General features: G+C 35.0%; 1 protein-coding gene across 5 annotated transcripts in view; it reads left to right on the top strand.

The window, feature by feature from the left end:
- Positions 1–12,817, top strand: part of MACROD2 (mono-ADP ribosylhydrolase 2) — a 2,131,323-nt gene that overhangs the window by 2,061,136 nt on the left and 57,370 nt on the right. For all 5 annotated transcript variants that reach the window (XM_058432749.1, XM_058432748.1, XM_058432747.1 and 2 more), the window contains 2 exons: positions 2,415–2,489; positions 2,754–2,846. In XM_058432749.1, the coding sequence (XP_058288732.1) occupies positions 2,415–2,489; positions 2,754–2,846 (168 nt within the window). The remainder of the gene's footprint in view (positions 1–2,414; positions 2,490–2,753; positions 2,847–12,817) is intronic.

Raw genomic sequence — 12,817 nt, 5'->3', positions numbered from 1 at the left:
TCCACATTTTTATGTCCTTTTATAATTTTTTTTACTAAAGGTGTATTTTACTTTTCTTATACACCTTGCACATAAACTGTTTCTTTAATAGTACTCAGGAGGCCTTATTACTTTTAAATTATACAACATTTTTTGCATAATTTTTTATAACATTTTTTCTTTCACGACTTTTGTAGACAATTTTTCAACGTCTTAACTTTTTGACTTATTACAAACTTTTTTTCTTTAAACAACTAGTTAATTTATTTCAGGACAAGAATTTACTATATAACACTCTTTTTACATAAATTTTGCCTCCCCCCCGCCCCTTTTTTTTTTAAAGCGAACTTTCTTTATATGTCTTTGGACTAGACTGTCTAAGGCCACAAGATTAGAAGTTACTATAATATGTTTTACACTGTTAACTTTTAGCAAACTTCACTTTTGTTGAAAACTTTGTAAGTTTGGGATTTCAATTATCCTTTGCTATTAAGAAGACTTTGTTTAGTCTAAATTAACTTAGAATTGGTATAGATGGCCTCTTTTTCTCTCTGCTGGTCTTTCCTTGCCTCTGCCAGCCGCTTATGCTGCTGTTCTCTTAACTTCTCTTAACTTCCCCCATGCAGGGGAAGGGGGTCTAAAACTAGCTGTAACTGTCTATGTACGGAAACTGGCCTGGGTGCCTTGGCTTACAGGTTACCTTGTGCCATACTTTTGAAACAAGGGACCTGTCCAGGCTTCCTTCTGATGGCCAACCTACCTCTAATGCTGGCCAGTCTATTTCGCACAAAGTTCTGAGTTTTCCTGGTGTCACAGTAACACCGTAATCTCCTTTAAATTCTTTCTTGAAATTTTTTAACATAGTTCCTAGTAGGGTGGGCTTACTTGCACCTGATCTGTTTTTGTTTTTCTTTTTTTTTTCCTGAGACAAAATACCATGCTCACACCACACACACTCACCACAAGACAAAGAACGGGTATGGAGGGCACACACACACTTTTACAGTTTATAGTAAACCAAAATCACGAAATTCAAAATCCGAGTTCCAAAAGATTCAAGCCAAGTCAAAACCAAAACCAAAGCATCTAGCAATTCAATTCAAGTCAAGTCAAAACCAGAACAAAAGTGCCAATGCAGGCACACCGTGGGTGATCAGGCCACTCTTCCACTCAGATGGAGTGGGACAAGTTCCAAAGACTAATCTTACCAAGTTTCAGATGTCTGGACTCCAAGTGCCAGTTCCTTCCCAGTGTTCAGCCACTGTGTTAATCCTCTGCAGGGGCCTGCTATGTGCTGCTCTGGCAGGGTGTTCCACTGGGGCAATTTCCTACCTGGGAGCGCTCTTTGGATCCTGTCACTCAGGCTGGCCGGAGCCCCCCGCAGGGATGCTCCACAGGGCAGGCCTAAGCTGCCTAAGGGGCTGCCTCAGTCATCCGTCAGTTACCTCGTTTCCCCATCAGGGAACCAAGAAATGTAGCAGGATGAGCCACAGACAAAATTTCTCAGACACTGAGTTGTAGAAGGAAGGGCTTTATTCAGCTGGGAGCATTGGCAAGCTACTGCCTTAAAATCTGAGCTCCCCAAATGCACAATTTCTGTCCCTTTTAAGGGCTCACGACACTAAAGATTTCACATGAAAGGGTCATGATTGACTTGAGCAAGCAGGGGGTACATGACAGGGGCTGCATGCACCGGTGGTCAGAGTGAAACAGAACAGGGCAGGGAGTTTCAATGTTCTTCTATACAATGTCTGGAATCTATGAATAATATCGGTTTCTAAGTTATAAGTTGATTTTTAACTACTGGATTTAGGCCAGGCAGGCCCAGGCCTGGTTTCGGGCCTGGGGCAGGGCTGCCTGTCTTTGGTTTTACTTCCTTGCTTTTCTCTTAAAACAAGTACTGAGTATAAAACAATATAAAGCAATATGAGAGGGTCTCTCTCTTCCCTCAGAGCTGTTATCCCCCCAGTTCCCTTGTGCCCACATTACTCAAGTTTTTTTATGCTCTGTTGATGGAAAAATGAAAGTGCAAGTAGTGTTTTCATTTTCTAGGAATCCTCACTATGGGAAATATTTGTGTCTTAAAAGGAAATTAAATGTAGTTAACCCATACAGCCCAGAAATTATTGTAAAATTTGAAAATTTCCAGGTTGTGTCCTCTATCCATATCCTGTGCATTCCTAAGCTAAATAAGTATGCCAGTTTCACATCAGTTTCCAAAAAAAAAAAAGATTTTTTCCTAAATTATCAGGATATTTCTCAGAAAATAATTGATACAAATCTGATGATTAGAAAAAGTGTATCTTTGCCCTTTGGTTTCAAAACTGTTCTCTATCTCTCCAAGCATGATTAAAGCATGGTTTCTGAAGGTCAGGAATAAAGCTACGGTCATGCATGTCACATTTCTTTTATTTTTCAATCACTGTTTTGAATAGGACAAGAGAATGATTCAAGGAAGAATGAAATAAAAATTGAAACAGAATCCCAGAGCTCATGTATGGAAACAGAAGGTACGGAAATCAAAATATATTGTTATCAGAGAATGAGATGAAACTGTGAACCATGACTTCTATATATACCTGTGTGTGTGCATGGTATGTGTGTGTGTTTTAGGCAGTGATTACTGGAGGATAGCAATAGTGTTCAACTTGGTGTACCTATTGAAACTTGAAGGGGGAAGAAAGAACTCTAACCTTCTATGCCATAGTCACAGTATTCTCTCAATGATTCCAACTAAAACAACCCTGACTGTCCGTCTGTGTCATTCTATTTAGAACTTTCATCAAACCAAGAAGATGCCGTGATTGTGGAGCAACCGGAAGTGATTCCATTAACAGATGACCAAGAAGAAAAAGAAGGTGAAAAAGGTAGGACTGCTCTTAAATTAACCCATCAATAATGGAGAGTTTCTTTGGATTCAACCATCAAAGTTATTCTCATGCAATTACAGTTTGTAAAGGGGGAAAATGAACATTTCCTTAGCCCCAAATCTCCATTTGAAAGTAGAATAAAATCTAGAAGTAGCAAAAGAAAATACTCAGAAGACTTACAGCAATTACGTATAGCATAAAGATGTTTTTGTTATTCATTTAGATTCAATTTAAATTTTTAAAATTACAGTATTGAGAAAGTCTGCAAGAAATCAAAATTATGGACTAGAGGGATAAAGTTCATACAAAATCTGAAATGGCTTTAAAGCAAATAGACTGACCTTTTCGTATTGATTTCATCTGTCTTCCTTAGTATAGCAGTGATGAAAGAAACAATTTATGTAAAAAATGCATGTTATATGAACCTAAATTGCAATCTTGCTTGCTAATATTAGGATGCAATCATATTGAATACTGTTTTAAAAAAAAAGTGAGCATTATAATGATTTCTGAAAACTCAAGAGGAATGAACACTCCTTAAATATTAAAACAGCATTTGGGGCAAGAAGATAATGTATTAGAGTGAAGATAGAAATATTTTTTAAAATGTGTTTTAAAAAACTATTCTGATTAATTTAGTGTTAATTGAAGAACTTAAATAATTCAATTTTCAAATATAAAGCAATCTCTTAAAAGAAGCTAATAAAATAATTTTTGTTATAGTATATCATAATTCATACTACTCTTAAATATGTATTTTCAAAGCAGTTGCAGAGTAATAACTTGACAGGCCTTGTGTATAGAACACAGTGATCAGTTTTGTTTCCAAATTAAAATTCAGACATGATTTCAATTGTAGAATCAGGTCAATAGCAACTACAGCTTCCAAATTATGAACTCTTCTTGGCAGGGGCATTGACACAGTTTAATTGCAAAACCATGTTAGAGATTTTGACACTTTTAAAATGTTGACTGCATTTTCAGTACAATATTCTTCCACGTCTATGCCTCTAATAAGCTTTTCTCTATTGCAAATCCTAGTTCAGACTCATGACTCCACATTCCTGTCAAGTCAAATAAAGGGTATATTCAAAGTTATTTCATGTCTAATATTGATAACTGAGAATTGATACAACCCTTACTCAGAATCAGATATATGGTATTGCTCTCTTCAATTGTAGTTTAAAAGTGTAAAATAGACAATGCTGCACGTGTTAGCTTAATTTCTCTGTAACAGAAATTGTTTGCTCTGTTTATTGCATTTCAAGAAATGCAAATGGTAAAGAGGAACATCAAACAGCTGTACGTTTTCCTCTTTTGACTTGACCTATAAGAAAAAAGCTGGCATTCAGCACATTGACATGTTTCCCTTCTCCCAGAGCCTTCCCAAGCATTGAACACTACTCTGATGACTGAAGAATTAAATACCCACCTTTCCTCTCTTCCTTGTAAATATGCCAATCTTTTTCTGATAATGGCGGAATAGCATGTGGGAAAAAAGCAAGGTGAAATTCTGCTACTTGCTTTTAGCAACTATGAGGTTGAATTTCTTTATTAAAATTTGACTTTTCACTGTAAGGTGACAGTGCTGGTAGTCTTGAATTAACCACATTTTCTCTTCCCATCTTTACCATAGATACTTCTCTTGGCCCTGCCTTGAATATTTCTGGTTTTTAAATTTGAAATAATTTTAAATGCATCACCTTTGTCATCTTATACTTTGCATCAAAGTATGAGTAAAAAGCTATTTTGTTCCCTATATGAAAAGTACTCATAGGAAAAGGAGACAATGTAGATTCATGGTGCTCTGCAGTAGCTCTGCACCACCAATTGACAAGCTGGGTGACTTTGGACAAGTTACTTAACCTATCTGCTTCAGGTTCTTCATCTGTAAGATGATGATGGCAAAAGTACCTGTCACATATAGTTGTGGTGAAAATTTAATAAGTAAAATGTGCAAAGCAATTAAAACAATGTGTGATACATAGAATGCACTCCATAAGTATTTAGTGTTTATCATAATTTGATAAATTGATGACAAAGTCAAGAAAATCCACATGTGATTTCCCCAAGTCCATTCATCATCCTTCTTCACTATTTTGAGTCTCTAGAATGTCACATATTCTACATTATCCTTCAACAACGACAACCGGTTCCATTCATTTGGTTGGCAGCACCATCTCAGGCCGGCAGTTTTGATATGCTCTAAACTCTTTACATTGCTGCATATTTTATTCTAAAGAGATAAAAGAACTAATAGAAGGAAGCCAGGTGGAAGGCATTTCTCTCCATTCATAAACACTTTCTTGTTTGTCAGTATCTCAATCTTCCATGTGAGAAATAAATACAACCATAACTTCTATTTTTTTAAAAAAGAAACCATTCAGCTGTTGATAGATCCACAAAAGAAAAGTAGTAAATAAATTCAAAGTAGCAATTTTTTTACTTTCTTTTTATTTAGTTATTAAAAAGTCTTGTCTGAAAACATTTCAAGGCTATAGCTCCAGATTTTATATTCACAAAATAGTGTCTTAATGGAAAGTTGTACATATATATTAAGAATTATCTGTAAACAAAACAAATGAGTATTTTATTACATTTGTAAAGACATTCTTTATAGCTTTAGAAGTATTCATTCTCTTTTATTTTAAGAATCCTTCTAAGGAAGCAGAAAGTGATGTCTTTTAAAAAAAAAAATCCAGACCAGGAAAAATAAATATATAACCTTTTTCTCTCTTTTTGTAGCATTTTATAAGATTAGAAAATGTAGATAATCTTCAGGATACATCTTCTATGGCTCCCAGGTGTATGGGCACAGATGTTGCAACATTAAGTTTTGAAGTTAGTTCTACTAAAATATGGATTTTGAAAAGAAGGAAAAATATTCAGCAGAAGTTCATGCTGATAAAATTACACAATAGCACAGTGGACATGTCCCTGGGAGACCTGAAATACAAACATTTCAAGAGGCAGAAAGTGAGGTTTCACATGTGGCAGCTTTTCTGATACAGCCACATTGCCTCTTCCTAAATGAGCCCAGTTTTATGATTTTCCAGCAGGACCTGCAACACATGAAATCCAGTCGAACAACGTCATTTAGGTTAATAACCAAATAGGAAAGTAATATTATAGAAGATCTCCTCTGAAAAGGATCTCATGTTTTAGTATAAAATATAAAGTCAGCATTAAAATATCTTTCTTACATTTGTTATTTAGGCAAATTTAGAAGCATTTGACATAAAATCTTAACTATATCAATATCAAGTTATTATTTCACAAAATTTTCATATATGTTTTATTATGATATATTGGATTTTTTTTTCTCTGTTATACAGAATGAATACATTTGGTCCCCATAATTTTTCATATCAATTAATAAGTGTAGTGTGGAATAGTAATCCTTTGTCTGTTTACCTAAGATTGAGCAAAATGTTGACAGAGACTTAAAGTATATTATGGTTTAATGTTTTCTTAGAAAAAGATGCATATGGGCAGGCGTGCAAGTAAAGAGTTAAGTGCAAGCCAGTGACAAGTGTAAAGTATCATGCCCTTAGGTTCATGTTTTGAACCAAGCATGGTCTGACCAGCGTGACCTTGAGACATAGTGTACAGACAGCCATGGCTTCTAGCCCTGCCTGTGTGATTCCTGGCAATCCTTAAACTTCAAAGAATCCCAGTCTCTAGGGTAATAATGAGGCGCATGAACTCTAAATTGCAGTTATAAGGTTCTCCAGTTTTATACATTTTCTTAGAAGGCCAACTCTGAAGAACCACATTCTTGGTGAAACAAGAGCGATGGCATGGGGGCCAATGGTCAGCCATGCTGAAAGCGGAAATCATAGGTTTTCCTCAGTTTTAGTTATTGTGCCCTATTGATAAAAATATACAGGTGCCCTAGGCCAGGCAAAAAAATCAACCAACTATATTAGGACTTACCAATGATTGCACAGCTAATTATTCCCTAAAGATACTTTAAAGCGGGAGGGGAATGCCTTTTAGCTCAAGGTGGGTTTACACAGAAACTCTACTCAGAACCAAGCTGGATTTCTGTCACCATCTTTCTTAGTCCACGTAGGAAACATCTTTTTTTGCAACTCCTCTGGCTACGATTTCATCTTTTAGTGAACACATAGCAAGTGAGCGACTTTCTCTTCTGTTTCCACCAATCAAATCCATTAGAGGTTTATCTCATCTACAAAGCACCCCTGTATAGCCCTTGGTGTTTTCCATTTCTCATAGGATTCTTACGTCACTGGCAGAGCCCTTTCTTCTCTCCTTGAAAAGCAGACCTTGCACTAGCAGTGTTACCATACACAGAGTACCTGTGTATTACACAATAGCACAGTGGACGTATCCCTGGGAATAGAATACTTAACACTTAGGCCATCATATACAGGCTGTGTTCTTGGCTATAAAGAATCATTGCTCAGGCATATTTTTGATTCATGCAAAATACTATATACACTTGCATGTTGAGTAACAAACTTACTGGAACATTCTACTTTCAGAAAGTCTTTGTATCTCTTTTCAAATGAAGTCAAGTTTAGTAATACTATATTATCCATATTAGCAGCACCATTATTTAGTTTTCTAAGGCAGTTTTACCAGTTGTTTTCTTCTTTTTTAATAATATTTTGAATCTGAAATTCAACAACCAAAATTATGTTTTAGGATATCAGTTAAATTAAAAATGCTGGTCTCTGTTTGAGTTTTATGAATATTTTAGTGTCTAATGAAATTCCTCATATTGGTTAAGTACCTTGAACATAAAAATTATAAAGTCTTAAGCTAAGCTGTTTAGGTTTTCTACATGTCTCTATGTATGCAGTGTAAACATATAGAACCAGTTCATTCAAATTATGCTGCATATCTGACCTATAATTTTAAAGTTAAAAAACATAGAAGAATAAAAGGTATATTCACTGCACTTTGTCTTGCACTTTGATTTCTTGCTACAATAATGATGTTGGTGTGGATAGCATATATGCATGTGTACATGTGTAAAGTTAAATTTTACATGTATAAAGTTCACATGTATCTACCCAGTAAGAAAGTTATGCAGTCCTCTTGAGTTTGTTCAAATCCTCTAGCTTGCTGCAATCATCTTGTCTTTAAAGATTTAGAAAAAAATTGCCCTGAACCTCCATTTTTCATATTAGGAGAAATCTATCATTCCTTCCAATATGTCTGAGAATTCTTTGGTGTCAGGTTTATTTCTTCTAATCTCAGGCTCCAAGCTCCTGCCTCTGGTTCTCACTTCAGCCTTTGCCTTTCCTTTTTATTGTAAGCTGTCTCTAGTTCTCACTATGGCTCCCACTCAGACACCACTACCACGTCTCATCCCTTCACTCCGTGCAGTACCACAAACTCAAGGATATGTGTAGGTTTAAGTGAATGTCAGGGTCAATACTTGTAACTAACTTGTGCTTGCCCATCTGGGGAATTTTAAGAGACCATCTCTTCTGAGTCTCCAGCATCCAGCTACATCCTGTATTACCCTTTGTCTTCTTTGATTTCTTGCAGTTCATAACACTCCAGTTTCATTTACATTTTAACTTTGTATCATGCCTATGTCCTTCTGGTCTTGCCCTGAGGTGTATGATTCAACAACCATGTGGCTTATCAAATCACGTGGCTTATCAAAGTAATTTGCAAAAACAAAAGATCACTCGCATAAGTGGAATTCTGTCTTTAAATGTTGAACTTTTTACTCCTCTCTGCCGAATAAGAGTTCTACAACTCTGTGTGCATAAAGTACCTGAATTTTTTTCACAACTAATAAAAAGATGAACGTGTACTTGCATCTAAACATAATATTGTTTTACATATATTATCCTGAAATACTTCAGAAAATTAACCTTCTCTAAAGATATTGAGTATAATTATTAACATTTATTCCTTATATTTAACTTCCTTCCAAAGACATTATATAATGCTAAATTGAAATTTTCAGAAAGATAAAATTATGACTGTCATACAACTATAAAATCAATACAAGTAAAATATTTTATTTAAATGATTAACTAGTAAGGGAATCATTAAGATGTTAAAACTGGTTCAAAAGAGAATCTGAAGAGTTTGTGTGTGTGTGTGTGTGTGTGTGTGTGTGTGTGTAAAATCCATCTATCATCTATACAGTGACATTTTAGTCAACGACAGACCGTATATGTCACAGTGGTCCCATAAGATTATAATACTACATTTTTACTGTACCTTTTCTATGTTTAGATATGTTTTGACATACAAATACTTACCATTGTGTTATAATTATCTACAATCTTCAGCACAGTAACATGCTGTATAGGTTTGTAACCTAACAGCAATAGACTATACCATATAACCTTGGTATGTAGTAGACTATACCATCGAGGTTTGTGCAAGTACACTCTATGATGTTTGCATGATGAAATCACCTGGCAACATGTCTCTCAGAATGTATCTTCACCTTAAGCAATGCATGACTGCATATTGGTTATGAATTATGGCTATACGGATATAAACATGGATCCATAATACACACACATTCAGAAACACTGAATATATCCATACAAACACACACAATTCAAGAGCACTGAAAGATTCCAAACTGGCTAATATCATACAGGGCAATACAACATATCCTTTCTTTCTATCAGACAAAATTCATTTTCACTGATATGAACAAATCTCATTTTCATTACTACAAGTTTTCTACATGTTACCTTCTACCTGTACAGATGTGTAAAATAGTCTAGTGAATAGAAAGCTGGTCAAAGGAATACACCCTGATAGAACCAGATAATCCCAGAGAGTCTGGAGGGCGACATCCAACCTTCCACCCCAGTGACACCCAGGGATCTCTTTTATCCATTGTCAAGTCTTAGACAATTTTTCTTGACAGTATACTGAAGGCAAAACTGCCCTTTTTTACCTGTTTACCACCTCACTTATTTGTTATTGTTCACTGTTTGATACATTTGATAGACAGTGATAAAATACTAAGGTAGTATCAGAGTAGGGCAGTAGCTTCCATCTGAGGTTGTAGTTTACTTGCTATTGTTTTATGGCAAGTACTGCTATTCTACATTTAATATAGTTGTACACACACTGTAGATGAAGGTGTACTTCTAAGACGCCTCAATTGTAAGATGTGCCATTATTGTACATATTATTAACAAATTTTCTAAAATCTTGCTTATTAAAGTAACACACAATAATTTCTTATCATTTAGGATTTTTATTTTATATGTTTGAAAAAACTCTTCGAACAAGATGTAGAACGTTTTCATATATTACTCTTGAGAATACATAAAAAGAAAATGTAAGTCTAAAGGAATTAGTTATGATATTGCTAAAACTTCATCAGGTTCAGGGTCCTACTTCTAAATCACTTTCAGTCAAAGTCATCAATATCTGTTTTTCTTACGCAATATCGTCCTCTGCCAATATCTTTGATGGTTCAGAATTTAAGCGAATTCATAAAGAATTTAAAACTCATTGGCTTGTAAGTCTCTTAAGACTTAAGTCTATCTTGCTCTCATAGAATTAGCCTGTTTTTTCTTTTTTGCTTCTACTTAGAGGCTGTTAAAACACTCCTGATTCACCAACTCCCTCCATATTTATTATTTTTCAGAGATTTTCACCCAAGTCATTGAAACTCATTCTGCAAGTCTGAGTACTTTTGGTTTTGATGCTAATGCATATATGGGTATGATAAATTGTATCATCGTGTCCTGACCAACAAAAATTTTGTAACAATTCACTGTTTTAAAGATGTTAAGATGTGAAAGCAGTGTACTTTATCTTAGGAAATATAGTATTTATTTCACAATGAAAACTACTACACTGAGACTAGAAAATGGAAACTTGATTACAAGTGATGTAATTGAGTATATTTGATATACTCAATTGATATATAATTGAGGTTTTTTTTCTACTAACTCTAATGACTAGCAGTGGGATCCTTACTAGCACAGCAGTCCACCATTACCTTACTGCATAACTAAGAAAGTTATGTATAACTTTGTGTAACTAAGAAAGTCATAAATGGTTTTATTCATACATTCAACAAATGCTTTTAATGCACATGTAATATGTACCAGAAATTATATAGACACTAGCACTGAAACTGAGGAAAACAGACAAAGCCACTGCTGGGCTCATTCCAAGCATAGAGCTCAGGATGTAAGTGTTTTTTAAAAAAACTTTTTATTTTATTATCTTTTTTTGGAGACAGAGTCTTGCTCTGTCGCCCAGGCTGGAGTGTAGTGGTGCAATCTCAGCTTACTGCAAGCTCCGCCTCCCAGGTTCACGCCATTCTCCTCCTTCAGCCTCCCGAGTAGCTGGGACTACAGGTGCCCACCACCATGCCCAGCTAATTTTTTTGTATTTTTAGTAGAGACGGGGTTTCACCATGTTAGCCAGGATGGTCTCAATCTCCTGATCTCCTGATCCACCCGCCTCAGCCTCCCAAAGTGCTGGGATTACAGGCGTGAGCTACCACGCCCGGACTTTTTTTTTTTTTTTTTAACTTTTTAAGATTCCTCATATAAATGAGATCACACAGTGTTTGTCTTATTTCACTCAGCATAATGCCCTCAAGTTTCATCCATGTTGTCACAAATGGCAGGATTTCCTTCTTTTTATAGCTGAGTAATATTCCATTATACATATATATTCCATTGTATACATATTATGTATACAAATGTGAGATGCGTGTGTGTGTGTGTATGTGTGTGTCACATTTTTCTTTATTTATTTATTCATCTATGGGCACTTAGGTTGTTTCTGTGTCCTGGATATTATGAATAATGCTGCAATGAACATGAGAGTGCAGACATCAAGCTACTGATTTCTCTTCCTTCAGATATGTAGCCAGAAGTGGGATGGCTGGATTGTTTGGTAATTCTATTTTTAATTTTTTGCGGAACCTCCATACTATTTTCCTTAATGCTGTACTAATTTACATTTCCATTAAAGTGTAAAAGGTTCCCTTTTTTCCACACCCTCACCAACACTTGTTAGTTCTTTCTTGCCTTTTTGATGAAACTCTCCCTAACAAGTTTAAGGTCATATCTCATTGTGATTTTGATTTCCAATTCCCTGATGATTAGTGATGTTCAGCACCTTATCTCATATCTATTGGCCATTCATAAGTCTTCTTCGGAACAATGTCTATTCAGGTCTTGGTATCAACATAATGCTGGCCTCATAAAATGAATTTGGAAGTCTTCCCTTCTCTTCAGTTTTTTTGAAAGAGTTTGAGTAAGATTGGCATTAATTCTTCTTTAAATGTTTGGTATAATTCACTAGCGAATTAACCTGGTCCTGGGCTTTTCTTTGTTGAGAGGTTTTTGATTACTGACTCAAACTCTTTACTGATTTTTGGTCTAATCAGATTTTCTATTTTAAATCAGATAATCTGTTTTCTTATAACTCTTATATGTTTGGGATATTAACCCCTTATCATATATATATATGGTTTACAAATGTTTTCTTCCATTTTATATGTTGCCTTTTCACCTTGTTGATTATTTCCTTTTCTGTTTAGAAGCTTTTTAGTTTAACGAAAATCTGTTTATTTATTTTTGCCTTTTTCACTTGTGCTTTTGATGTCATATCCAAAAAATCATTACCAAGACCAACATTGAGAAGTTTTTTCCTATGTCTTCTATATGAGTTTTATGGTTTCAGGTCTTACATTTAAGTAAGTTTTTAATCTATTTCAAGTTAATTTCTGTGAGTGGTATAAGATAGAGGTATAATTTTATTCTTTTCTATGTGGGTATCCAGTTTTCCCAGCATCAGTTATTAAAGAGACTATCCTTTCACTGTTGTGCGTTCTTGACATCCTTGTCAAGTATTAGTTGACTTTATATGCGTGGGTTTATTTCTGGGATTCTCAATTCTGTTCTATTGGTCTGTGTGTCTGTTGTTGTGCCAGTACCATACTGTTTTGATTACTATAGCTTTGAAATATAGTTTGAAAT

This window comes from Hylobates moloch, unplaced genomic scaffold (assembly GCF_009828535.3).
Source record: "Hylobates moloch isolate HMO894 unplaced genomic scaffold, HMol_V3 SCAFFOLD_21, whole genome shotgun sequence".
NCBI classification, from domain to species: Eukaryota; Metazoa; Chordata; class Mammalia; order Primates; family Hylobatidae; genus Hylobates; species Hylobates moloch.
The sequence above is the reverse complement of the archived record's forward strand: the minus strand, read 5'-3'. Positions and strand labels throughout refer to the sequence as shown.